The sequence below is a fragment of the Solanum dulcamara genome, chromosome 4 (assembly GCF_947179165.1).
Source record: "Solanum dulcamara chromosome 4, daSolDulc1.2, whole genome shotgun sequence".
NCBI lineage: Eukaryota > Viridiplantae > Streptophyta > Magnoliopsida > Solanales > Solanaceae > Solanum > Solanum dulcamara.
Genome location: NC_077240.1, coordinates 1923006 through 1949349, shown reverse-complemented (window position 1 = coordinate 1949349; position 26344 = coordinate 1923006). Strand labels below are relative to the sequence as shown.

Genomic DNA, 26344 nt, shown 5'->3' with positions numbered 1-26344 from the left:
GTCAAATATTTCAAAAAGTTACTTGATATGACAAGTTTGGCAGTTACTCTTATCTTTGTCTTTCTCTTTTTTACTTTTGGGTTGAGTTGGAATAGTGGGTGACTTAATTTTATTGGACTATTACCATTCTTTCATGATTAATTTATGCAGGTCTATGTTTATAAAGTATGGTAAGTTGTAGGGGCAGAAAAAGATGGGAAATGGGGTATCGACACCTGGCACCTGTCAACTGTAATACACATTAAATTTTTTGGTAAGTGAAGTTAGGAGTGACAACTGAAAAAAGAAAAGAAAAAGAAGTTAGGAGTGACACAAAGATGCTTTAGGAATCAAGGGCTGGAGTGGTAAGGGAACATGTTATTTCAAAATTGTTATTTTATTCTTAATATGAATAAAAATAATATTAATTTAAACATATTAATTTTACAATAAATTATTTTATAATTAAATATAAAATAAATTAATTTTAAAAATAATTATTTCTTACCCATCATATCAAAGTAAATATATTGGATTTGGATGAAAAGAAAGAGTGGGGCTTCACTGATAATTATTGTGTCATTGGAAAGTATAGAAAAAAGTAAGGAAAAAGGATCTGATAAGGACAGGTAACGGTAGTATTATTTTCTTAGAGAATTTTGTGCTTTTAATTTCTCAAATATCGACAAATTCTCATTTTGTCCTGGTAGAATACTCAACTAATTAAGTATACTTCCTCTATTTCATATTCTGATCATTTGTTATAATTCAAAATAAGTTAATTATTTAAAATTTAAATAAATATTTGAATTTTTTTTATTTTTTATTTATATTTTTTAAGTGATAAGTTCAAAAGAATTAATTATTCATATTTATAATTTTTTTTAAATTATTTTTATTTTTAAGAATAGTTTGATAATTACTAAAAGGATAAAAATGAAAAGTATTGTTTAATTTATATCTTAATTTTTTTCTTAATAAGCGTATATTACTTCATAAATTCAGTTAATATGAGATAAAGAGAGTATTTTATGATATTTGAATCTTACTTTTCACAATTAAACTCTAGATTTAAATGTTAAATTATTAAATTTAAAGAATAAATTATTATTATTGAGCAAAAAAATATTTAATTGAACATCGGGCACAATAATTTAACTTCAATCATTCTATCGTGTATGTGACCTATAAACTTTAGACAAAAACTTTCGGATATTTACTACTTCATATCATCATATATATATATATATATATATTTAAAATATAATCTCTCAAATTAATAGACTTGTAAATTTTTATAAACTTAAAACATGATATATAGTTTGTCTGATTAAATTTTTGAGAGGTGAAAAATGCTTTTTTTAACTTTAAAAAAGGTATTTAACAAAGTTTTTGAAAGAAAATAACTGGTTATGAGGGGGAGTAAAAGTTGTTTTTCAGAAAATAAAAAAAAAATAGTTTTTCCTCCATATATTTTTTTTAAAAGCACTTTTGAGAAGTTTTAAAAAGTTTGGCTAAATACTAATTACCGTTTAATTTTTTTTAAAAAAATTATTGATTAAACAAAAATTAATTTTTACTAACAATATTTTTTGAAAAGCACTTTTAAAAAAGTATTTTTCAAAATAGGGTAATTTTAAAGATTTAGCCAAATACACTGTTGAACACTTCTATAAAAAATCGGCTCTTTGTGCACTTATTCCTTTTTGATCCCTCTGCTTAAATTAATATGGTCCCTCCAACTTTGCTAAATGTACGCGGAAGTTAGAATTTTAATAAAGAGGAGTTTTTCATGGTCCAAACTAATAAATTAAAATATGCTTCTTCTTTTTTTAATTTAAATTTCTGCATATTAGTGACGTCAAGTCCAGCTTTACTAATCCATCGTATACTTGTTGCCTCTCATTAAAACATACTTTAAATAATTTATCCATAGTAACTTAAACATTTTTTTAAAAAAATAAAATAAATCACATAATACTTTCTAATTTACTTATGCTTGATCTCCTATAATTTTCAATTCATGATCAATAATCCACATCCTTAAATGCAACTCATAAAGTCAACCCCACACAGTACACAAATAATTATCAAGTCACGCGCGGATACAAATGATAGAATATTAATGAGTAAATATAATTTAAATAAGGAAGGAAAAGAAGTGAGTGGCTTAAACTTTTTTCCATCAGAAACATGTTGGCCCTGTTAAAAAACAAATGTCAAATCGCTTTAGTATACTGCGTCGCTTTGTGAGAAACTTGTTTAATTAATGAGATTTTAGTTGGCATTTTTATCCACTTGATTCTCCATTATGTCCTCTTTTTTTGGCTTTTTCTTATTTGGTTATATTGGATTCTAAATAATAAACCAAAATGGTAAGGTTTCAATTCTCTCAAATGTTTGTGCTGATATAATTCATAGGATAGGAATAGTGGGATATCAAACTTATGAATATATTACAGTAATGGAATAGATATATTTTTAACTCGAAATCCAAGTTCGATAATCACTGAGGGATATGGTGGGATAATTTGAATCCGATCCCTCCACCAAGCAGGGCAGAGCTCAAAAGAGATGAATCCTTTTGATAGAAAATTATATTATTTATATATTGTTAAAAATACTTTTTATATAGATATAGTACATGTTGAATCTACTTAGATAACCCCCCTTCGATAGAAAATTGCACTATTTATGTATTGTTAAAATTATTTTTTATGTGGATATAGTAGATGTCGAACCTAATTCAGCTTCTTCATACATTTACTTCTTCATGTTTAAACTGCTAAATGAAAATCTTAGCTCCGTCACTTAGCACAAGAGGACTCATCCAAACTCCTTTTGTTGAAAAATATGCAAGGTCAATTTTTTTATTTTATTTTTTGGGATAATTTAGTAGACCTCTCTTCAAGTTTTGTTCTGTGATTTATGATATTACATCTACCTTCCTTATTTAAAAAAAATACTTTAAAAATAAACCAACATAAATAAATATTATTCTCATCCTTAAGAATCGAAAGCCCTCTCCTCTCCAAACTTACACGTTCCTGTTCAATTTCTCTTCATTCTTTTTGGTGAAAATGATAGGTTATCGTGAATGAAATCACTAATGAATTAGTTTACTTTGGTAAAAAACAACATGTGTATCTATATATAATATATAATAGTACTAATTTATTTGTGTTGACTTATTATTAAAGTATTATTAAATACAGTAAGTTATTTTTTTATAATATTCATTAATATGAAGAAATTAATATAAAGATGAGTAAATTTATCAAATCATAATTAATTTATATTTATTTTAATAGATTTAAATAATGGTTACAAAAAAAATAAAATAAGGGAGATATACGTAATATCGTAAACCACAGAGAAAGTAGTGAGTGTTATAATGAAAAACCTAAAAGGGGACTCTGAAATTATTCATATATATATACTAGAGCTATGTCTTGTGTTTCATGAGCTCACGTAAAAAAAAAGAACAAAAGAGCGTTTTTTACCCTCTTAGTAGTTCACCCAATGCAAAATTATTTTAAATTCTTACCAAATGGTTACGAATAGCAAATGGTTAAAATAAAAAAATGATCCAAGTTCTACTTTTATATATATATAATACATATATAGACTATTTTTAGGATATCTAAATTCTTCAAAAATTTCAGCATACACACTATTACAAACATGGCCACTACAGTAGTATAGGATGGGCACACAAGAAGGTCATTGTTTCAAAATATTTTGCTTTTAAGATCTTTTTCAAATTATCAAATGTATGTAAGTCCAATTGAATAATTACAACATGTGGTATCACCAAATCAGTATGTGTTGTCTGTCTCCGAGGATATCTTTTTGTGATTGACCTCATTATTCGTTCTCTTTCAATCATTTCATTCGGGTTTGCACATCATTTTTCACTTATCTATGTTATAATAAAATACTTAAAGTTTGTATTAAGAAAGAAAATTACGCGCATATGTAAATATATTTAATTAATTAGTTAACATAATTATAATTTAGCTAATTTATAATTCGCCATTAATATTTAGCGTTAATTACGATTCTAGTTTGTATAATATAATTTGTATAACTTTGGTATAATGTAATTTTGTATAATATAATTTATTTAATTATTTAAAGTTCAGATATTTGTGTTTATATAAATTATACAAACGGGGCAGCTTAGACTATAGCTACAGTCCGTAAATATGCAAATTGTAACTAATGAGCCTAATTAAGTTTATTATAGTAGCTATTTGTGAAATTTTTCCAATAAAGAAAACATGCGTTTGTATCTTAGATGCCAAGCAATCCAACATTTATAAAGGGAAAATTAGTGAACTAGTCAAAATTCTCAACTTATTTAGTGAAAAAGACTACAATTTAAAAAAATTATCAATAATAGCTATATTATAGTTCTTTAGCAAATTAATAGTATCCCAATTTAGTTTTTAATTTTTTTTAACTTGTTATACACACGTTTTTAAATAAATAAATAAAAAATTTAATTGTAAAGTGACCACTCTCTTAATGGTCGCGTTTGTTTTCCTCATTTTCTATTCTCTCTCTATTTTTTTTCAATTCCTACTCATCTCTCTTCCTTCTTCTTTATTTTTTTTTCAAAATTCCCAAAATCTCTCCTCCATAGAATCCCACTGATTTGGGTAACAAAATATTAATCATATATCATGGTAGATTTTTATTGACTTGTATTATCTATCACTTCTCATTATTTTCATCCTACTAGATCTCTTTTTATATTTAGTATTTTCTTACTAATATTTGTATTCATTACTATTATCATTATATCTGTAGATTTTAGGTTTATTGTATCCTTTAACAAATAGTATTCATCCCAATATATAGGTTTATTATAGTTGCATTTATATTAGTATGTATTCAATCAAGATGTATGCCACTTCTGTTTGAAATTTTATCTACAATATTAGAATATATTCAGTTCCAATGTATGCCGTTTAATTAGTTATAGTAATTTGATGTCTTTTAAATTCGTATTTTTGTTAATAGTAATCGTATCCTTTAATTATATTTATAGTTTAACCGAAAATGATATTCTTTATCTATCATTTATTTTGTATTTATCATTTAGTATTGTATATTTTTCATGCAAATTGTATTTCGTTGAACTTTTGTATCCTTTCTGAATATTTATAGACGAGTAGATCTGTATTCCATTATACATGATTTGTATTTCATTACATTTTTGTATCCTTTCTGAATATTTATAGACAAATAAATCTGTATTCCATTCTAACCGATTTGTATTTCATTGCATTTTTTGTATCATTTCTGAATATTTATAGGCTAGTAGATATGTATTTCATTCAACCTGCTTTGTATTTTATTTTATTTTTGTATTTTTTCTGAACTATGGTCCAATTTTTTATCATGAGACCATCCTTTTGTTTTATGTATCATTTCTCAAGTTATATTCATTTCCTATAAGCATGCTTGTTGTATTTTCTGGATCGATCTCCTTTTTGTAGCCACAAATTTTAACAAACGAATTACATTTACACAAGAATTGAAGATCGTTAATGGGGGATGAGGAAGAAGATTGAAGCTCCTTAATGGAGGAAGAGAGAAAACTTATAATTGAATTCACCTATTTGGATCTTCTAATAAGTAACGTAATTGGCATTTACCATATTTGAAAGATATTCTCCCATAATTTTCTCTAATTTGGTTTTAATTACTTGTATTCTATTAAGTAAAAAACAAAAAAAAAATACAAAAAGTATCTAAATAACAATTTAAATTATTTCTATTTTCAATAAATAATAAAATTTAATTAGAAAATCATATTAAATACTAAAATATTGTTGTTTTGAAAATTTCCTCATTTACAAATTCATATCTCTGTTCCTTGTGGTAGTTAAACGGTAGAGTACATCTCAATGAAGTCAGCCCACTTTACTTATCAGTAAGCCCAATCGATTGGGCTTATAAACAGACCCATCACACAAAACTGCTACATCCACAAGTCTATTGATGAATGACAATACAACATGTCAACAACTAATTCAATTACCATATTAGAATTTGAAACATAATCAATTAATTGATTAATGGATAGTGACATACAGAATGGTAAATTTTGCATTTCATTCAAAGTTTTCTCAATTCCTCGATCACACCATATTCCTCTGAGCTAACATATCTTCATGCCTCAGGGCTAGTGCTTACTTTCTGTATAAACCACGAGACGACTATAATAAAACCTCACTAAATTAATAATATTTTTAAGATAATATTTTTCTTCTGTCCCGACTTGGATCAATGGACAAAATCATCAATTTCGATAAGATAATAAGATAATATATTTTCAGAAGGTCCCTTTATAAATATATGATCCCATTAATATTACTAGATACAATTGCCCGTGCAAGCACGGGTCCAATATATATTATTTTATCGGTCTCAATTTATGCGGTACGGAAGAAATTAGAATTGTCAATCAAATTTTTAATATGATTTTTAAATATTTTGAATTATTAATAATTGTCATTTATAATACTTTTATGTAAATTTCAAATAATATACGTTATTCTCTGTCCCAATTTATGCAAACACATATAAAATTTCGAGAGTCAGCCAAAATTTTAATATGTTTTTAAAAATATTTTAACTTGTTAATTATTTTGATATATAATACTATTTTTTCATAGTTTTTTAATATATAACAACTTAAAAGGAAAGTAAGACGAATAAATTGAAGCGGAGAAGGTACTAAATATAATTAATAGAGAAAATTAAAATAAAAGGCTAGACAATTCTCATTCTAAGCAGGCCAATATATGTTACACCATTTGTCTCAATTTATATGTTACTCCATTTGTCTCAATTTATGTGGCCATCTTCTGATTTTTATATAGTTCAAGTTTTTAATTATTATGATTTATAATAATTTTTTATGTAATTTAAAAATAATATATGTTGCTGCATCTATCTCAATTTATGCGGCACCTATAAAATTTTGAGAGTCAATCAAAATTTAATATGTTTTAAAAATATTTTAACTTGTTAATTATTATAATTTATAGTATAATTTTTTCGCAATTTAAATCTAAAACATGCTAAAAATAAAAGTAAGACAAAAAATTAAAATAAAATTACTAAATATAAATAGTAAAAATGATCAGATAGTTTATCATTAAAATACAAAATAAAACATTTAACCATGTGAGGAGCTTGGGCTGACTAAGCTGGTAGGTTGACTGCAAGCTCATCACATTGAGGATTATAATATAGAGTAAAAAATATTTTAGCTTGTTAATTATTGTAATTTATAGTATAACTTTTTCGTAATTTAAATATATAACATACCAAAAATAAAAGTAAGAGAAATAAATTAAAATAAAATTACTAATTATAAATAGTTAAAATAATCAGATAATTTATCATTAAAACACAAAATAAAATATTTAACCATGTGAGGAGCTTGGAATGACTAAGCAGTTAACTTGACCCCAAGCTCCTCACATTGAGGCTTATAATATAGAGGAATAAATTAATAATTCTATAAAAGTACAAAAATAGCTAAGACAATTTAATGAAATATGTTTCTATTGTCTTTTGTTAAAATTTAAATCTAGTTGAAGCTCATCTCTAACTTTTCTAATTGCATTCAAAAGTCTTGGTGTTGTCTGTTCGAACTGCATCATAAAATTGCGAAGAATTCTAGATGCGATAAGTGTTTACTTACGCGTAATTGGTTCCAAAGATATTGTATCATCTTCAACTTCATCATCAACATTTTTTTTCCGATGATATCCATAATTTTTTCTAAGCTCTGGACCTCTGAACATGTATCATTTTCACCTGGGTAATCCAACAAATTATTGACGTTCATTTTATTATGATAATCGAGATTATTAATCATAACCTCAAGTTAAGAAATGATGTTTTCACAAGTGGGTTCATTAAAAAAAATGACATTTTTTTCTTATGGATTCTAATTTCGTCTCCATGTCTTGTATATCAAAATTAACCTTCTTTAAATCTCAATCAATCTTTAAATTAATAAATATTAATTTATCAATTAAGTAATACCTCTACAAAATAATAATATTTCATGGTCCACCTATATTAATTTAGTAAGATTTTATTATACTTTAAAATGACTTCAGTCGTACCAAACACATTGTCAATCCGATTGTGGTAACATGTTCTGTTCAACCAATTTATAATAACTAAACACAGATAGAATTGCTACAAAATTTTGGGCTAACAAGTTCTTCTACTTGTAACTTTAACCAAGATCAATTACCTTTTCTCAACAAAAGTCAATCAATAACCTAAGGAAACATGCCAAATGACTTTATAAATCAATGTCCAATGACAATACCAGATCTTATTCCATCCTTAACCAAAATTCTGTATTCCTTATAGTGCAGCCTCACAAAAAGGTAGTGGTATTTGTCTGCATTTTTGTGTTGAATTAGGTGCCAAATGATTCCTCAACTTCACATCACGTCAAGTGCTAGAAAGAGAAGCCTTTGAAATAACGTAAAGGTTATTAGTGACTCCTATGTGAGAGACCTATAGATCATGGATTCAAGCCAGTGAAATCGTCTCTAAGTGAACACAGGATGCTTCGTGTGTATCATAGGATCCTGTATCCTTTTTTTTAAGGTTAAAATGGTGTAAACACTGGAAGTATTTGCCATCAAAAGTCTTTAGCTTTATTCCTACTCAGAGACGTACGCAATGAATAAATTTTACCTTTTGTAATACACTTAAAACATGGAGAGTTAACTTTATCTTCCAAGATCGTGAGAATGGAGCAAAACAAATTCATATCCCCCTCTGAAGCAAGATAAAACTGACAAGCAAGTCCAGTATGTTTACGTGTGGATCACCAAACACACAAATTATTTAGTGTTCAACACTTCTACAACAAACATAGCAAGACACTAGTCATTACAAGAAACAAGTTTTTCATAGCTCTCAAAACTTTGTTTTTGATGTGTGTTACTTGAGCCAAAGATCTGTTAGAAACAACCTCACACCACCTTCTCGAGAACCCACTTATGGGATTACATTGGATACATTGTTGTGGTGTGCAAATTATGAAGAACAAAAGAGAGTTCCTTATAGTTGAGATAAGTTGATAAACATAAATACAGAAATCAATATAAACGAAGCAACTTGGCATATATAGAGAAGCATATTGTCAGTTTGTCACCATAAAGAAAAGAGCCCACAGAACTGAACTTTTTAGCTTTCTTTCTCAAAGTGCAAGATGACATTAGACAATTTAAAGCAATGAGAAAAGATTACAACAATAACATACCCATTAAAATTCCACAAAGTGGGATATAGAGAGGTAGAGTATACACCGTTCTTACTACTAACTCAGAAACAGACTGTTTTTGAAAGACGGCTCAAGCAAATCTAAGCAATAATGAACAAAAAGGAAGCGAGTGGGCAGAAACACGACAACTAATAACAAAATTGTTCGGCGCAGATATGCAAGAATAGTAACAACAAGGTAAACCACAGCTGATCAATGAGAAAGATTGGATCTTGAAATTCAAATTGCATTAGATAAATTCAGATATTTACATCCAAATCCAAGTAGACAACCTAGGCTGAAAAAGCAAACTAAAGAGTTGCAAATTAGATAAAAACCTAATTCCACCAGTCCTAAATACATCAAGATTATATTTAGATCAAATCAACAATGATTCCAGTCAATAAATTAACCTAAAACTTAACTCCCCATTTTGTTCATCATCCCTATTGAACCTGCAAATCATTTACTTCAGACCAAATCCATGTTTTCCATGAACACATCCTGGCCTATTAAAAATATAAGGCCCCTTTTTGGATTTGTTCATCTTGGAACAAGCCCTTTTCCCCAATTTCCTAATCCTTTGTCTCCCAAATTTATCACTCAACCAATTTGGTATCAACTCATCATCCAAATCATCGTCGTAATCTTCTTCTTCCTCTTCCTGATCATCATCATGATCATCATGAGAACTGTTATGATAATCAAACCCAACATGGCAAACCACCAATGCACCAATTGTTTGAACTGGCGCCGGAGGTTCCGATTCCGATTTCATGGAGATATCAGAAGATGGAGACCCAATTTCACATAGGTCATCTTCTTTTAACATCAATTCATCATCATCATCATCAGTGTGATCAGTGAAGGAGTAGCTATCTTCTTGTTCATCATCAGAAGGGTTAACAAATTCCCACGAAGACAAATCATCAAACACATCGTGGGCATCAATTTCTGACTCAGATCTGGTAACCAATGTTGTTGATTTTGAAATTCTGAGATCTTTTCCAAGGATTCTCAACATATTGGCTTCTGATTTTTTCCTTGAAAATCGATTTTGTATTGTAGTAGTAGTTTACTTGTGGAGGAGTTTTTTCTTTGTGAAATGAGAAGAAGAAAATGTGTACAAGTAATAAAGAGAGCAGTTTAGGTGACGTAGCAGTTTTGTTTTGGTCCACCTGTTTTTTTGCTGAATTTCTATTGGTTCAGTTGCGTGTCGTTTGCTAGGATATATCGAACGATTTCGTATAAAAGAATAAACCGAAAAAATAGATAGAATATCCAAAACGGCGCCGTTAAACTCGAAACGTGAAACAATACAAACCAAACAATTTTAATTCTAGTAGGAAATGGATAAGTTTGACCCAAGAAATGTGGAGAAGGGAATTAGGGAAAGATAAAAAAAAAAGGATTAACTTAAATGGTGTAATTTTTTTTTTCTTGTTTCTCCTCTCTTCTCTTCAAACAACCGCCCTATCTTTCAAGATGGAGGGTTAGATCTGCATACACTCTACCCTCCTCAGACCCCGCATGGTGGGTTGTTGTATATTGTTTATTTGACAATTTCAAATAATTTGTCTTTGAAAAGTCAAACGACATACTTAAAGGGGTCGTTTGGTTTGAATGGGGATTAGTATTAATTTTTATATTTATGGTATGAAAAATAACATGCATAATTTCTAAAGAAATAATTTATTTATAAAAATATCCTCTTAGAAAAAGAGAGTTTGAGCTCGATACGTGTCCATCATGCCAAGCGACCCTGAAGAAAAAATGGAAGAAGAAAAGATTAGGACTTAAAATTTATATATGTAAATAGCATATTTTATATTCTCATTGTGATTTTACATTTTATAGCACACTTTCTAACTAGTTTTATCTATATAGACTATAGAGTAGCTAATTTCAATAGTTATGGACCATGATGACAAATGTTAGTGATAAGAGTTAAAACCATGATTTGATTAATCGTGTAAATTTAACAGCAAGATTTTGAATTTAAAGTCCATTCGATGTCGCAATGGAAATTTTTGCATCTTAATTATCAATAACAATTATGTAGCATCCATATTAGAATGAGGACTATGGATTTCCATATATCTTGTGATAAAGATATCGATCCAACCAAAATTTACGAATCAATAAAATTGAAATTCTGAATCCATCTCCGTCTATGAAGAGAATAGTAATGAAGTGCTTATGAATTCTCATTCAATAAATTGATATCAACAACAACATATCTAGTGTAAATCCACAAGTGAGATCTGAAGAAGAACATAGATCTTATCCCTATCATTGTGAGGTAAAGAAACTGTTTCTGATAGACCCACAACTCAATCAGTTGACATCAACACACTATGTTGTTTGCTTTAGATTGAACTTATATTAACTATTAGTTTGAGTGTGCATTTTACACCATCATTACACTGATAGAATAAAAGATCACATGTAAGTTTCATCCATTTATCATTTACACTGATAGAATTAAAGTTCTTCCCGGTGCATGAGTTAGTAGGAGATAGCAAATACCTTGTAGAATTAGTCGAGATGCATGCAAGTTGACTCGGATATTACGGTTATCATAAAACAAAAGGATGTAATAAGATACCAGCAAGCACAGTAACTGCATACACCAAGCAAAAACAATGTGGAATAAAGTAGCTAACTCTTACAACTGTGGAGCTGTTCGTCATAAGAAAATATATTTACAGTCATAAAAAACAATAGACATAAAGTAGCTTCATATATGACTGATCTGCTGGTAACTAAATCAAACAGTTCCAAGCATGTAGTTTGCTGCAGTGAGGTCACCAGCTCAGTCGTTAACTATGAAAGGAAAACTAATTGATAAATTTCATTAATAGAGGACACGGAGTACAATTTAACCAGTTTACAATCGATTAATGCAGGCAATGCAAATCCATTTCAAGAATTCCAAAACTGCAGGGCCACATTGCAGTATTGCACTCTGAAAAAATCAAGATTTCGGATTTACATGTAGAATGTACAAGGAACCAGTTAGGAGTCAGGAGAAGAGAAACTGGATAAAAGGAAGACATGAGAGGAGAGAAGGGATGATACAAACGATGGGACAAAAATGGAAGACATTAAACATGATAGGGACCTCATAGCTCAAGGGCGCCTATCGTGGATATCTGCATAGCATCATGCTTTTCATATAAAGAATGTGGACTTATGGTAAATAAATGATAATATAGGTCTGCATATCATCATGTTTTTGTTATAAAGAATGTGGACTTTGGTACCTCCAGGTGCAATTACTAGTTTACTACCATGTCTCAACCTTGGAGTACTCTGACAATCTCCCCTGTTCTTGACTCAATACCTTTCAGATACTCAATCAGAACTCGCTGCTGGTACGAGCCGCCCTCCTGAGAGAGAAACAGAGAGAGTAAGCCATGTCAGCAATCATTCAATGAGTGCCAGAAAGCAAAAATCAACTATTGAATCCCTACCGTACGTATCAAAGTCCGTTCCATTCTCTTTTTAATAACAGCATACAATTCCTCAGGCGAAACATCACCTTTTCCAAGAGTCATGCCATCTAGCAAGAGCTTGTTCCATTCTTCCTCTGGTGCTGTATCAAAGGGTAAGTGAATTTCATGTGAGTCACAATCAACATTTGAAACAATTGTAAAGTCAAGTCATAAGGAGGTGAAGGTCACTTTTGCATTGCTTTGCTAGTAAACCGACCGTAGAGAGTGGGTAAAAGCTTCTCACACTCCATAAGGTGATAAAAGTCATGTATGTTAACTGACAAACTCATTGCCTCTAGAGAGTCTAATTGCCCCATCATTTTCCCCCTAAAGATATGTATTTTACCTTTGTGGTATCTGAAACTACTGGTTACATTCGCGTGAAGAGTTAGAGCAGTACCCTCTGAAGATTAGTGCCCAACCCCACCCATTGACTTGTCACATGATGTTAATTACTGTAAAACAATGGCCATGATATGGTGTACAAACTCAAACCTACGACACCACCTGACCTCCAATAACAAAGACTCAAAAACCCTCCACCTTATAGTATGGTTTGCTGAGCAGATCATCCATTTCCGTCCCATTCAAATAGTTTGCTTATTATGCCTCATATCTCAGTTTTTCTTTCTCTTTCTCTGTGTTATCTATGAGGCTTTTTCAGTGTCTGAAATACACCTTTGATGGCAAACTGGGAAAGCAACCCATGAATGTATTAGGCATGCACGTGAGGAGGTATGTTGAAGACATGATTAAACACATTCAAGTTGTGTCATAGATGAGGTGGTCTCACAATTCAAAAAGTATGAATCCATGATGCTGGCTTATAATAAGCTCGCAACTGAGAGATACCTTTGATAATGGTCTCAAGAAACTCTTCAGCTTTCAACACTTCATTTCCTGCACAGTAAGCAAAGCAGGGATTTGTAACTACAAATTCTTGTTTTCAGATTGAACATGCCAGCAAACCAATACATAAACTATGCTTCCCAATTACAAAGGATATATCCAGATGGACTATAAATAAACCAAAACTTCACTTGAAAAATAAGTGAAATGGAGTTGAGCAATCAAGAAACCTTTTTTTGCATAACTCCGCTTTGACAGCACTCTGGAAGCATACAATTGCAAAACCTTTTGTAACATAGCTTCAAGTCCTGGCTTGTCCCCATCTTTTTTAGCCTACAAGTGAAAAGCTCAGTACTATTATCCATTCTTTGTGAAAATAAGTGCGCTATAGTGATCATTCCTCATATAACGCATTCTGCTTGTGACATAAAAACATTGTGCTGCTAAATCAAGCTTAAAATCATTTACATAAAGGAAAAAATTGATGCATCGAGATAATGTCTAAACTAAATAGGGAGAAGACAAGTTCCAGTACTAATGAGGGGGTGACTTTATTATTAAGGAAGTAATCAGGGAACCGCTATAAAATTTGAGGAAGTGAGTCTGACGAATGAAGAAGTATTAGGAGGAGGCCATGGCGGGGTAGGGAGACCATTTCTATTTTCAAAACTACCCTTTGTTTCAGTTTAAAAAAAGAACTGATAACTCAAACCAGCAGGAAGGAGTATGCTAGTTAGGAAACATTACATCCAGATAACTAGTTAGAATCTTCATAATTCCTCAGAAATTCTTATAACCAAAAGACATATGTTCCATTTGTACATTCTTTTTGTCCATTACTATTAAAGTCATTTTTTTATCAGGCATGTGTCTCTAGCTGCCCCAATAGATTGCTCTCTTTTGCATTCATGGAACGTAAAAGAGTGAACTCTGGGTCCAAGTTAGAATCTTCAATTTCAGCGGAAGTTTCTCCGTGTCAATGGTAATCTGCCTCCCAGAAGAGAGAAAGAAATTAAACATTAAAAAATGCATTAAAATAAATGATAATGCCAGCCCACAAAGATCTAGAGGAAATTTAAACCAAAAAAAGAGATCTAGGATTAAAATTAACTCAAACAGACTCACTTGCCGTAGCTGTGCATTGACTTCTGCGAGGAACCCTTCATCAAGTTGGCCTTCTTGCTCCCTTTGATTTATTTCCTGAATGTTAAAGAAAAAAAAGCACTAAACAACAAATAGCCATAAACCATAAAAGAATCATAGAAAAGGAAAGAAATTCTATGTACAAAAATGTCGACGGGTGCATGTCGGATACTCCAAAAGCAGTGCTTTCTGGAAAATCCGACACCAGTGTGGCAACAATTTTGGAGAGTCCGAGCAACATAGCAATAGACTACATGAATACTCAACAGAACTTTAGCATAGTTCTATTACTCAACCTCCTCCTTGCACCCCCTTACTTTTGACTTAGGAGAAGATGATGTTCACTTCAAGTCTTGAATCTAGCAAGGCATTTCAAAAGAGTTCACTCTGAAAATTAGCACAAATAAGACAGGATGACAAGACATACTTTCTCCATAAGACTGAGAGCCCCAGGATCCCTAAGAGGCCAAGAAATTTCTTCCACTTCATCAACCACAGGTTTTAGGATTGCTTTGAGCATGTCAGTCGATGCCTCTATCTTTTCCTGCAGGGAGAAAGGAAATTCCATTAGAAACTCTCTGTTGCTCATATGAAAAACAAAGCATAAAAAGTATTACTATTGTGGTCATAAGCACCAAACGAACCTTCTATTATGTGGCAAGGCAAATGAGGGTTGAGAATATAAAGAGAAGAAATTGGAGAGAATGCTATCTGTGTGGAGATGTGAGGAACATTGAAGAAGACAAATTACTCATCATATACTCAAATCTTATCATATGGAAATACCCAAGAATTTTCTCTTCTTAGCTAGACTATTCATTATTTTCATTGATCATGTGGAAAATACAAGGTATATCTAATGACACTAAAGGGATCCCAATCATGGTGTGGCTTTGTCCATGGGACTTCACACTAATAGGACAATAGGAAAATCCTTGACAATTTCTTCTCATTGTTCATCTCCATCTCTCCAATAACACGTACAGACCTTAATCTGATGCTAAAGAGAAGTTACTTATGATCAGATAGGCACCAAAAATACATACACTTGTTATCTGTAGTTCAGAAGGGAGATAGAATATATACATTTGTCTTGTGAACAAGACGATCTACAATGTTCATTACTGTCAATGCCAGCTCTTCATAGTCTTTCTGCAAAAGACATTCAAGAAAGCTTATTCTGCAAGTTGGAAGAAGTTATGAAGCATAAACCAGCAAAAAATAATAAGAAATGGAACCATGCTTTGTCATCGTCGGATTTGCAGGTGTCTGCTCTAGCTGCAAGTCTTATCCAAAAGCTCTCGTTGAAAGCGAGAACGTTCTCTACAACTAGCTGTGGCAGCTGCAACCATAATAGAAAGATCAAGGTCCATTTTCATCAATATAAACCAAAGCTCAGATAGAGAAATTTGCCAACTAGTATAGCAATCTATTTCATAACTCTTCAAGGGTATCAATGCATGTTCAGATTCACAACAATATAGAGCTTATCAGGACAATCAAACCTATAATCCACCAAATTAAACTACACAGGAACAAACGCATTGGAAAGGGAGGGCTTGACCTGCACTCCCCAACAAAGAGACAGATGCAAACTAATTGATATAAAAGAACTGACAACCACACCAGCAGCCTCATGATTGACTACAACATTGCCATGTGCTTTCTGAACTGACAAGATATCGCATGCAATAGAGTGCAGGTAGATGAAGAGAGGTGCAAATTAGAAGCTGCTGCAGGTACACAGTAGATTTCCTTATTAGCTATCTTGCCAACAAATCACCAGTGGTCTCACAGAATGCATTAAGTGAATGCAAACCAGAGGCATGTCATATAAGAACTATCACAAAGCAATTATTCTCGTTGTCATTGAGTAATTATTGGTCTTACTGCAGTGATATTTTACAAGTATACATCTGATGGTAGAATTACCTTTCTACTTTTGGTCTTATTAGTTATTACTCTTCTACTTGTGGTCTTATTAGTTATTACTCTAAAGTGAATTACTAGTTGACGGCATTGATGCCAATCCATACCAAATCTGAAACTCACTAAGCTAATTTGACTTGGTTAGGTTTCACAAGGAGATCATTGTAGGAAGTGGAAGAAATAGAACACTTCAATTATCAGAGATCATTTTAGAAAGTGGAACCAATAGAACACTTTAATTATCAACCAGCTTTCCTTTTACAAAGTGTGAGATAAGCAATTGGCTCATAGTCCAATAAAGGTCTTCTCCCATATGGGTAGAATTAGTAGTTAAAAGGTAAGCATCTGATGTCCTTGAACAATAAAATTGAGAATATAAGTAAGCAGATGGAATGCAAAACGTGTTTGATCTCAAAAATGTGATGCATTATCAAAGATCGAGAGCGAGCATGAAAGGACCATGGACAAACCATGGTTCAAATATCAAGGCAAAATACACTAGGTGATCTCTTCTCATTTGTCTAAGCCTCGGAGAATAAAGTTACACATTGCATGTAGAGGTAGCACGTAAGTATAGTGGATTAGCCGAGTTGGCTTCAAGTTGGCCCTAATACCACCATCATAAACATGCCTGTAGGAGAAAGTATTGAAGAAAATTGTGAGCAAATCTACTTACTTCCTTATCACTTGCTTCCCTCAGTGTATCTATAAGCCTATCCACCTCCACAGTTTTTTTGAAAGATTCCTCAGCATCTTTACTGACTGCACATATGAAATTTCTCCTGCTTAATATACCCAAACAATTTTATTAACTTGATGATCAGTAGGTCACCTAATACAAAACAAAAAAGTAGTTGCACATCACTATATTGTCTTTTCTAGTACAGGCCATTTTTAGAGAAAGTATTTACGTTCACGTAGCCCAATATAAAATTTTATACAACATTATACCCGGTTTAGCCTATGTTATTGTGTACAAGCACCTTTTATACTACTATACACTTTAATACAAGGTTGACTCACTATGTATAATACTTTTCCATGTACTATATTATATATAATATTGTATATTGGACTACGTGGCGCGTAATGTTTTATTGTTCAGAATTTAGAAATTCAATATCCCCTTTGTCTCATTTTATAAGGCACTGTTACTTGAGAGATTTTGAATAAAAGAGATTTTTCCAAACCTCTTGCTGAATTGCAGAAAACCCATGAAAGAAATTGGATAATTTGTCTGAATGTGAATCCCCGCTTGCCCAATTCTCATTGTTCTATGCAAGTAACACTGCATTTGGAAAAAAAAAACAAAAAAACACAACGAATCATGAAGAACTTAAAAAGATTAAGATTGGAAATTGAAAATTCGAAAAAAATTACCGAATAACGCTGTGAATTTGAAGGGAATAATCGAATAGCAAGTGGGTTTATTGACAAAATAGTTGCCATTTTCGAGCTTTGGTTTTGGTACTATTTTTTTTTTACGGTGTTTTAAGGAATGGCGGGAGAGAGGCTGAGAGAGAGACACATAGCCAAACGTTACGGTTCTCATCTCGCGATAATCGGGCCCACGCCCCACTATTATTGGGCTAGGCTGGACAGTCATCCGCAGAGTTTTCGACCAAAATTATTTTTAAATTATACTCCAAGCTTAGAATACATTTTTAAAATATTATTTTTAGCAAAAAATATTCTTCAAGTATTTAAAATTTAATAATTTTCATCCTTCTGCTATAAAGTTTCAAAAAACTAATAGATCCTACAAAAATAAAGTCACCCATTTATATTTATTATTGTAAAATACGCTAAAAATATTATCGTGAACTTTTTGGACAATTGAGTTTAGCATTATGCAAAATCTTTTAATTCGCCATTTTTTCCCTTTATTTTTCATGTGATTTACTATTAAAAAATTATCAGTTGAAATATGTTTCTTCTCAACTGAATCTGCTTAAGCGGTATTTGTAAGGAACTTCTACTTCTAATAATGAAGAATGAAACTCAAATGCGATATATAATCAGAATTTTGATTAAAAACTCAAATGCGAGACGTAAATAAAATTTTGATCACCTTAATATCAGATTGCACCAAAAAATTATTGATCTAACTATAATTTGACTTTAAAAAATATGAAGATAACTAAGCTCCAACTTCTTTCCATTGGTAAAAGAGAATAAAAATAGATCATGTATCCTCACACCTTCCTAACAAATCATGTATCATCACACCTTCCTAACATTTTTTGTTTCAGCAAGCAATGATGTGCACGATTTTTAATATCCTTTTTTAAGAGCTTTTTATAGAAGGTAACGAATTATGCAAAAAAAAATTTTGTTCACATGAATTGCACATGTTTTTGTAGGATTCCTTAATTTTATGACAATATCTAACTGAATGATGAAAATTATTAATTTTTAAATATTTGAAGGATGTTTTCTGTCAAAAAATATATTTTAAGAAGGGAGACTTACATAAATATACAATATTAAGAAAGTATTTACCATTTATAGCAATAAAAAAAATTCACTCAATATTTATAATACAGTTTTAATACATATTGCAGAGAACTATTTATAAAATATATATAATAAAAATTTTATAGATGGATAATATATTTATCACATACTTTAATAGATTTGTAATACATTATGTTAGTTTCTTACTACACAAACATAATATATATTTTAAAACACTTATAATACATTTATATTATATGCATAATTCACTTTTAATACAAGTGTAGATTTATCATAGTATTGCTATATATTGCTATAAATGGTAATAAATAAAAAATATCATTAAAATCAGTAATTAATTTTTAAAAAACACTCAATCAAGAAATTTTTCCTTTTAAGAATGTAATTTAAGTTTGAGGTATAATTTAAGGATGTTTTGGGTCAGACTAAGTTGAACCGTAATTGGGCTTTTGGGTTCTTAACTCATTAAGCCCATAATCTCTTATTGGGCTTTCAGTTCAAGCTATAGATTACAAACGAACCCACTATATGAGTCTCGCGGGCTTTCAGATTTCTTGAGCCCACATTACGTATACTAATTAAAGTTGTTTTAGAATTTGGGTAAAGAACACAAAGTATTTAGGGAAACTTACATAAATATACAATATTAAGAAAATATTTATCATTTATAGCAATAATTTTTTTTTCACTGAACACTTATAATACAGTTTTAATAATATTGCAGAGAACTATTTATAAAACATATATAATACAAGTTTTATAGATGGACAATACATTTATCACATATTTTAATAGACTTATAATACATTATGTCAGTTTTTTACTATACAAACATAATATATATTTTAAAACACTTATAATACATTTATATTGTATGCATAATTCACTTTTAATACAAGTGTAAATTTATCATAATATTGCTATATGCTATGTATTGCTATAAATGATAATAAATAAAAAAATATCGCTAAAATCAGTAATTAATTTTTAAAAAACACTCAATCAAGTAATTTTTCCAAGTATTTATCCTTAAATTTATTTTAAAATTCGTGCACTAACATTATGCTGACATCACATCCACCTTATATAATACCGATAGGGTATCAATATACCGACGGATTACCACAAATAATATATTTTCTACTAATTTAGAGTTTAATAAATAAGAACGTGACTTTAATACTTTTCTCTTAATTGTTTCATTTTTAAATTAAGTTCAGTCATATATGATATTGATATATTATCAATATACCGATAGAGTATCACTGAAGATTAATTCATAGCTCTAATGCTGATGTCATGCTCAAAATAAGTAAGAAGAAAGTGGGGTAAGAGGGTAAATAGTTTGGATCATGAGTCTATTAAGGATAAATAATTTGAATTGGGTCTAATTTAAATAAATAATTTTATAATTGAGTCTATTTTGTATAATTTTCCCTTTGAATTTTTGTTTTGAAAACAAAGTTTTCGAATTCTAAAAATTTATAACAATTCTATATACAAATAATTTTTCGTAGTTATATTCTGTAAAACAATGAAAACTATACATGACCGAATGGGCCCTAACACAATACAACCAAGAACGAAATAGAGTGTGGTTTGGGGGAAGGGGGAGCATGAAGAATTTTTAAATAAATTCGGCATTAGATTTAAAATAGTGATAATACATCAAACCCCCCTCCAAACTTAACGGCATAACTTACTTTAGTACTTTTACTATACGGGGTTTTAAATACCCCCTTAACAACTTCAAGTGAATTAAATATCACCTTAAAGAGTGATGTGGCAAAGAAAGTGACTGCACTCTCTTAAAGTGAGTGAAGACATTTTTTTTTTAAAAAATATTCTAAAATCATACACATGACATTTTTTATAGGTCAATATATAATTAATATTTTAAATATTATTTTCTTAATATATTAACTTTTATTAAAATATGTAAAAAAAAATCTTGGCCACAATTTTTTTAAATCTTTTTCTTTTTTTCTTTTTCCCCAATATAGCTTCTTTTCCATAGAAGAATCATTTTCCCCTCTATCTTCATCTTTAACTCTACCATACCATCATCGAAATATCAATTACATATTTGCTTTGAAATTTCAAAATCGCCATTGATAACATCTTGGTGAGTAATTAGAATACATTAATGGTGATTTATTTTTAGAGCAAGAAAGCCTCCAGTCTTATTTGCTTATCTCATTTTGAGGAAAAAGAAAGTAAGGAAGAGGATGAAGAAAAAAAAAGGGGGGGGGGGGAGGGGGGAGGGAAGAGAATGAAGAAAGAAGAAGAACAACGAAGGACAAAAATGGTGAAGGAAGAAGAAAAAAGTGAGGGGTGGGTGGGGGTGGGGGCACGGGCGGTGGAAATAAAAATAGGCCATTTTTATATTTTAATTTTTAAAAAATATATATTTTTAATTAATTAATTAGGATAAATTAGTTTAAGATGTGTTAAAGAATAAATAAAATTAATGAAATGGTGCTGACATGACAGTGATGTGATGCTTCCATGACGATAATGTGGCAGGTGAAAGTGGTCTTATGATTGCAGGGTGATATTTAATTTATTTCAAAATTGTTAAGGAGACATTTAAACTTAAAGTACTAAAATAAACCATGCTGCTAAGTTTGGAGGGATTTTGATGTATTATCCCTTTAAAATAGGATCACACTTATCCTTTTTTCTTGTGTCGAAACGAAAGAGTAATGATTCTTGATCCTGTTTGTTAAAAATTACTAGTCTTGGTTTCAATTTTTCCAGATGTATCAGAAACCCTACACCCACCCACTTTAAGTATAATATACTAATTGGTGGACAAACAAAACAAAAAAGAGAGAAAATTTTATTAATTAAATAAAACTTCTTCAATCAACTTATCTTATAAAAAATTTGATGATGAAATAGGAAAACAATAAAAAATAAATAGAGTAATGTAATATAGAGAGTAAGATTCTACATTAGATTAGTATAGAAACAATTTGCACGCTATCTAATATATGATAGCAGCCAAGATATACTTCGTTTGCTTTTTCTAAAGAATAAGATATTTAAAATTGATTATGCATATGAACATATTTTTCTGGGTACATATAAACATTAATAAGTTGAATCTAAATCTAGACGCAAAATAATTAAGAGTGAAAGATCGTGGAAATGACCGATAATAAAGGTAGTTGACAATGATTACTATGTGATAATGATTTTTTTTGGGGTGCATGATTGACAGTAATAATAAATAGAACGACAATAAAATGAAACACACACAAAACTATTTCAAGTGAGCATCATAATGAACTTTTATGATTTTGTATAAAATGTAAATGGTTTAGATTTATTATAAACTACTAATAAGTAATCATAGAAGGAAAAAAATAATATAATCTTAAACTTTATAAGATTTGAATAATTCAACTTTATTACGAATAAATAAGTAACTGAAATATACAGTGTATTTAGTAGAACGAGATTTGAATGATTCATATTTAGCGTTTTATCAAGTGAAAATAAATAGGAGGGGCATCTTCAACCCTAGCATCAAATTTTGCATCAAATTTGGTACAAAGCAACTCTAACCCACTGTACCAAATTTTATACCAAAAAAATATCTTTTTATGTCTCTTTATTATTATATTATCATTTCTTATTTCATTTATTATTTCTTATTTTATTTATATTTTCTTATTTCATAAAACAAAATTCTTTATAAAAATATTCAATATATAATTTTTATATTGTTTCAAATTATAGTCGTTTAATATAAAATTATTTTGTATCATAATTTTTTAAATAATATAAATTGCTAGCAAATATTACATATTATACATAATAATGGATAACACAAATAAAAGTGAAATCATTAACGAAATATAATAAAATAAACATTACACAAACTATTATAATAAAGTTCTACATGAATATTCAACTTTCAAGATTACTACGATGCTTCCATAAATGCTCTGTTAACGCATTAGGTAAAACTAATAAAATATTTTAATTAAAAAATAGCATTTTATATAATATTTAATTAAAAATATGGTATAATAAAATAACAATAAAGAATAATTGGTGTGATGAATAGTGTAGCACCAAATTTGTTACTACACTATTCACATATCAAATTTAATGTAAAATTTGATATGAGTTGGAACAACTTTGCACCAAAGATAGCATTTGATGCAAAACTTGGCATGGATTGAAGATGGCCCAAGTATTTTCAGAGTAATTCTATCCAAGAGTATAAGAGTTTCCTCTTCATCACAATGAGTGGTCTATTTTTCTCAATCTCCATATTTTCTTGATTTAAGAAAGAGAAAAAAAAGAAGAGATGAGCAAAAAATCATATGGTTTCAACTTTCTAGTACACTGCATATGGCCCATAGGCATCACTTTTTGATCCTCAAAATCCAGTTCCATGTGAGAAACCATTAGAAGTTGGAACTTTAAAAGCATTAAATTAATTCTTCAAAGTAGGTCATATCCACCATCATCACTTTTAATTTTTTTTTATAATAGTGTATATTTTATGATACTTTTTGTTCCTTATCTTCTGAGTTCTCATCCAATCAATGAATTTCAACAAGTTGCATATCTACAAAATTTAAATATTCTAAAGTTTTCCTTCTAAGATGTTCTAAAGATCTCATCCATATCCCAATCCTGAAAAAGTATAGTTTGTCATTTAGTGCTTATTTTTTTCCTACCAAGTACTCTTTTTTCTATTTTAATAATTAAAAAACACATCTTTCCAATGAGAATAATATTTAATTATTCTTTCTCCAACCTTTCCACCCACTTCATGATCAAGATTTAATAAGACAAAATTTACAGCTATATGAAGGATTTAATCAGCCAACAATTAATAATGGGGGCTAACATCATAAACTAATTATAAGGTGGAAAAACTAATTTCTTTTATATGTTCATAAATGTACGTAGTGTTCGGATCGAACATAGTTTGAAAGTTGACCTCACTGAGTGGATGAATAAAATCTCATATTCATACTCTTTAAGTCTTACTCATATGAGATTTTTGAGTAAAAACTTTATGAACTTGGCCAAGATGGATACTATTATTTTTTACTATTTTTCATTTAGTCATTTTAGCCCACAATTAATATTATTAGAGCTAAAAATTCTGCAAGACGAATATGAATAGCATATTAGGCCAGGTTTACTGTCCCTTTTTTTAAAAAAATTTATAATTAACGATTTACTATTTTTATTCGTAACTTAAAAATATATACACATGAAAAAGAAGTCTATAAACTTTGTTGGCCATAAATAATGATAATGTGAATGACACATAATAAATCTCCAAATAAACCTAAAATTATGATGATGGGTCATGTAGAAATTTGTTCGAGAAGAAGATATTTGAGTGTGCGAACAAATTAAAGTATTATATTATTAGATGATACGAAACAAAAGTTGCATATAAAATATAAAGATCAATGTGGTATTTCAAGATAAATCATATTGACTTAATCCAAAACGAATAATATAAAACCGGCCACGTTAAAATTATGTTCGTGGGTATTAGTCAACTAATCATTTGATAACGTCTTGATAACGTCTGGTGAAATATTAGCTAAAGAATAATATAGAGAAACGCACCATCGATTTTTCAAGTGCCATCTTTGAAAGGTTCAACCGTGAACTTAATAATGTAGAGCATTTGACTCAAGAGGCAATTGGGCAAGTTGGTTAAGTTTGGACAGGTTATAATGATCAAGATAATAAATGAGTCAAGATTTAATTCAATTTAAATTTGTTTGGGTCAAAATGGGTTAGGTCAAAATAAATTGGATAATGAATTATAGAATGGGTCAAGACCCAATCCGATCTAATTTTTACTTTATTTTATTTATTTTATTTTATTTATTTATAATATTTTAGTACCTAATATTTTTTTTATTAAGGCCATATATAACATATCAAATTAAAATATTTCTCTTAAATCAATTTGGGTTAAATTCAACCCATTTTTTAATGGGTTAAATGAATTAAGCTAATATTTTGACAAGATTAAAAATTTAAACGGATTGAACGAATTAAACTGATTGAATTTAATTTTATCACCCCTATCTATAACCAACATCGAATTTTCATTGGCCAAAGTTAAATTGGGTCATTAAATTTAGAAAGCTTGATTTAGTCGTATTTGGCACAATTGTTATTTTCTCCCTTTGATGTTTGAATATTGAAATTAGAAAAGTGTCCAACGACAAGAAAGTCAAAAAATGCCACCCCTCTCTCTTACCTTTTCAAATTTCAACTTCAAATACTTATTTGTTTGAACTTTTATATACCTCCTAGCAGTAGCAGTGGTAGTGGTGGTTAACCAATCAGCCAAACTTGGTCGTCATTTTTCAACCTTTTAATCTGTAAAATTATCACCGGAGATAGATATGATCCCTCCATTCTTTATTAAGGGTCTCAGTGTCTCACGTTCGAATCGTGAATACCAATCAAACTGAAGAAAGAGGTCTCCTATACAATTTTTAACCCCAAAATCTGTCTTTTCTATACTTGATTGCCTTTATTATAAGTGGTGAAAAAATTCTAGTAAAGAGCGTTTTTTTCCTTTAATGAACCTCCACAACAGAATATAAATGAGTAGAGTTCACAAAATAAATATCGAACATTGAAGGAAACCCAAAATAATAATTTGTAGACTTAAAAAAGTTCAAAAATAGCATATACCAAAAGATTTGAAAGAGAGGCAGGCTAGATCATCTATATAAGTGTAAATAGCACATATTAAGTGTAGCTATATGTTATCCAATTATCAGTTGACATTATTAGGTTTAACCCTTGTAAGATGTGAATTCAAAGAGTAGCTGTCAAAGCCAGCCAAACACCAACCCACCCCTTTAAATTTTTTGCAAGAAAAACTAATTAAAGTGAAAGCAACTGGCTTTGCTTGCCCATAAACTGACATACTTCAACATTCATACATATTCCATGTCCCCCTATCTATACCAATTATATTTGGCAATATTTATTATTGTGGTACTCTTCCTAAATATATTGTAAATATCTACACTAATATATATATATATATATATATATATATATATATATATATATATATATATATATATGCTTGTACCAAAATATTTAGAAAGACCTACCTTTTACGTGTTAATTTCCA

General features: G+C 29.8%; 2 protein-coding genes across 6 annotated transcripts; both read right to left on the bottom strand.

Annotated features, from left to right (window-relative positions):
* Positions 1 to 9521: 9521 nt before the first annotated feature.
* LOC129885414 (uncharacterized) lies at positions 9522 to 10419 on the bottom strand. Its single transcript, XM_055959682.1, has one exon. The coding sequence runs from the start codon at positions 10317 to 10319 to the stop codon at positions 9762 to 9764; it is 558 nt and encodes a 185-aa protein (XP_055815657.1). The 5' UTR covers positions 10320 to 10419; the 3' UTR covers positions 9522 to 9761.
* Positions 10420 to 10805: 386 nt separating this feature from the next.
* On the bottom strand, positions 10806 to 18223 carry LOC129885413 (uncharacterized). Of its 5 annotated transcripts, XR_008766081.1 has the most exons (13): positions 18094 to 18223; positions 17904 to 18001; positions 17390 to 17498; positions 16028 to 16126; positions 15871 to 15936; positions 15212 to 15328; positions 14767 to 14841; positions 13872 to 13974; positions 13645 to 13692; positions 12772 to 12893; positions 12562 to 12687; positions 11825 to 11918; positions 10806 to 11057 (listed from the first exon to the last, which is right to left on the bottom strand). XR_008766081.1 is itself a non-coding variant. In XM_055959679.1 (12 exons), the coding sequence occupies exons 1-11, from the start codon at positions 18160 to 18162 to the stop codon at positions 12595 to 12597; spliced, it is 999 nt and encodes a 332-aa protein (XP_055815654.1). In that variant the 5' UTR covers positions 18163 to 18223; the 3' UTR covers positions 10808 to 11057; positions 12562 to 12594. The 5 variants fall into 5 exon arrangements, 4 of the variants coding, with proteins under 4 accessions (XP_055815654.1, XP_055815655.1, XP_055815653.1 ...); XM_055959679.1 differs by lacking the exon at positions 11825 to 11918 and having other exon boundaries at positions 10808 to 11057; XM_055959680.1 differs by lacking the exon at positions 10806 to 11057 and having other exon boundaries at positions 11806 to 11918.
* Between the last annotated feature and the right edge of the window lie 8121 nt (positions 18224 to 26344).

Coding starts and splice junctions, on each gene's coding strand:
- LOC129885414 (XM_055959682.1), bottom strand. CDS start 10,319: ATGTTGAGAATCCTTGGAAAAGATCTCAGAATTTCAAAATCAACAACA.
- LOC129885413 (XM_055959679.1), bottom strand. CDS start 18,162: ATGGCAACTATTTTGTCAATAAACCCACTTGCTATTCGATTATTCCCT. Junction 15,937..16,027: donor GCAAATCCGACGATGACAAA/GCATGGTTCCAT, acceptor TGTCTTTTGCAG/AAAGACTATGAAGAGCTGGC. Junction 12,688..12,771: donor AACGGACTTTGATACGTACG/GTAGGGATTCAA, acceptor TTTCTCTCTCAG/GAGGGCGGCTCGTACCAGCA.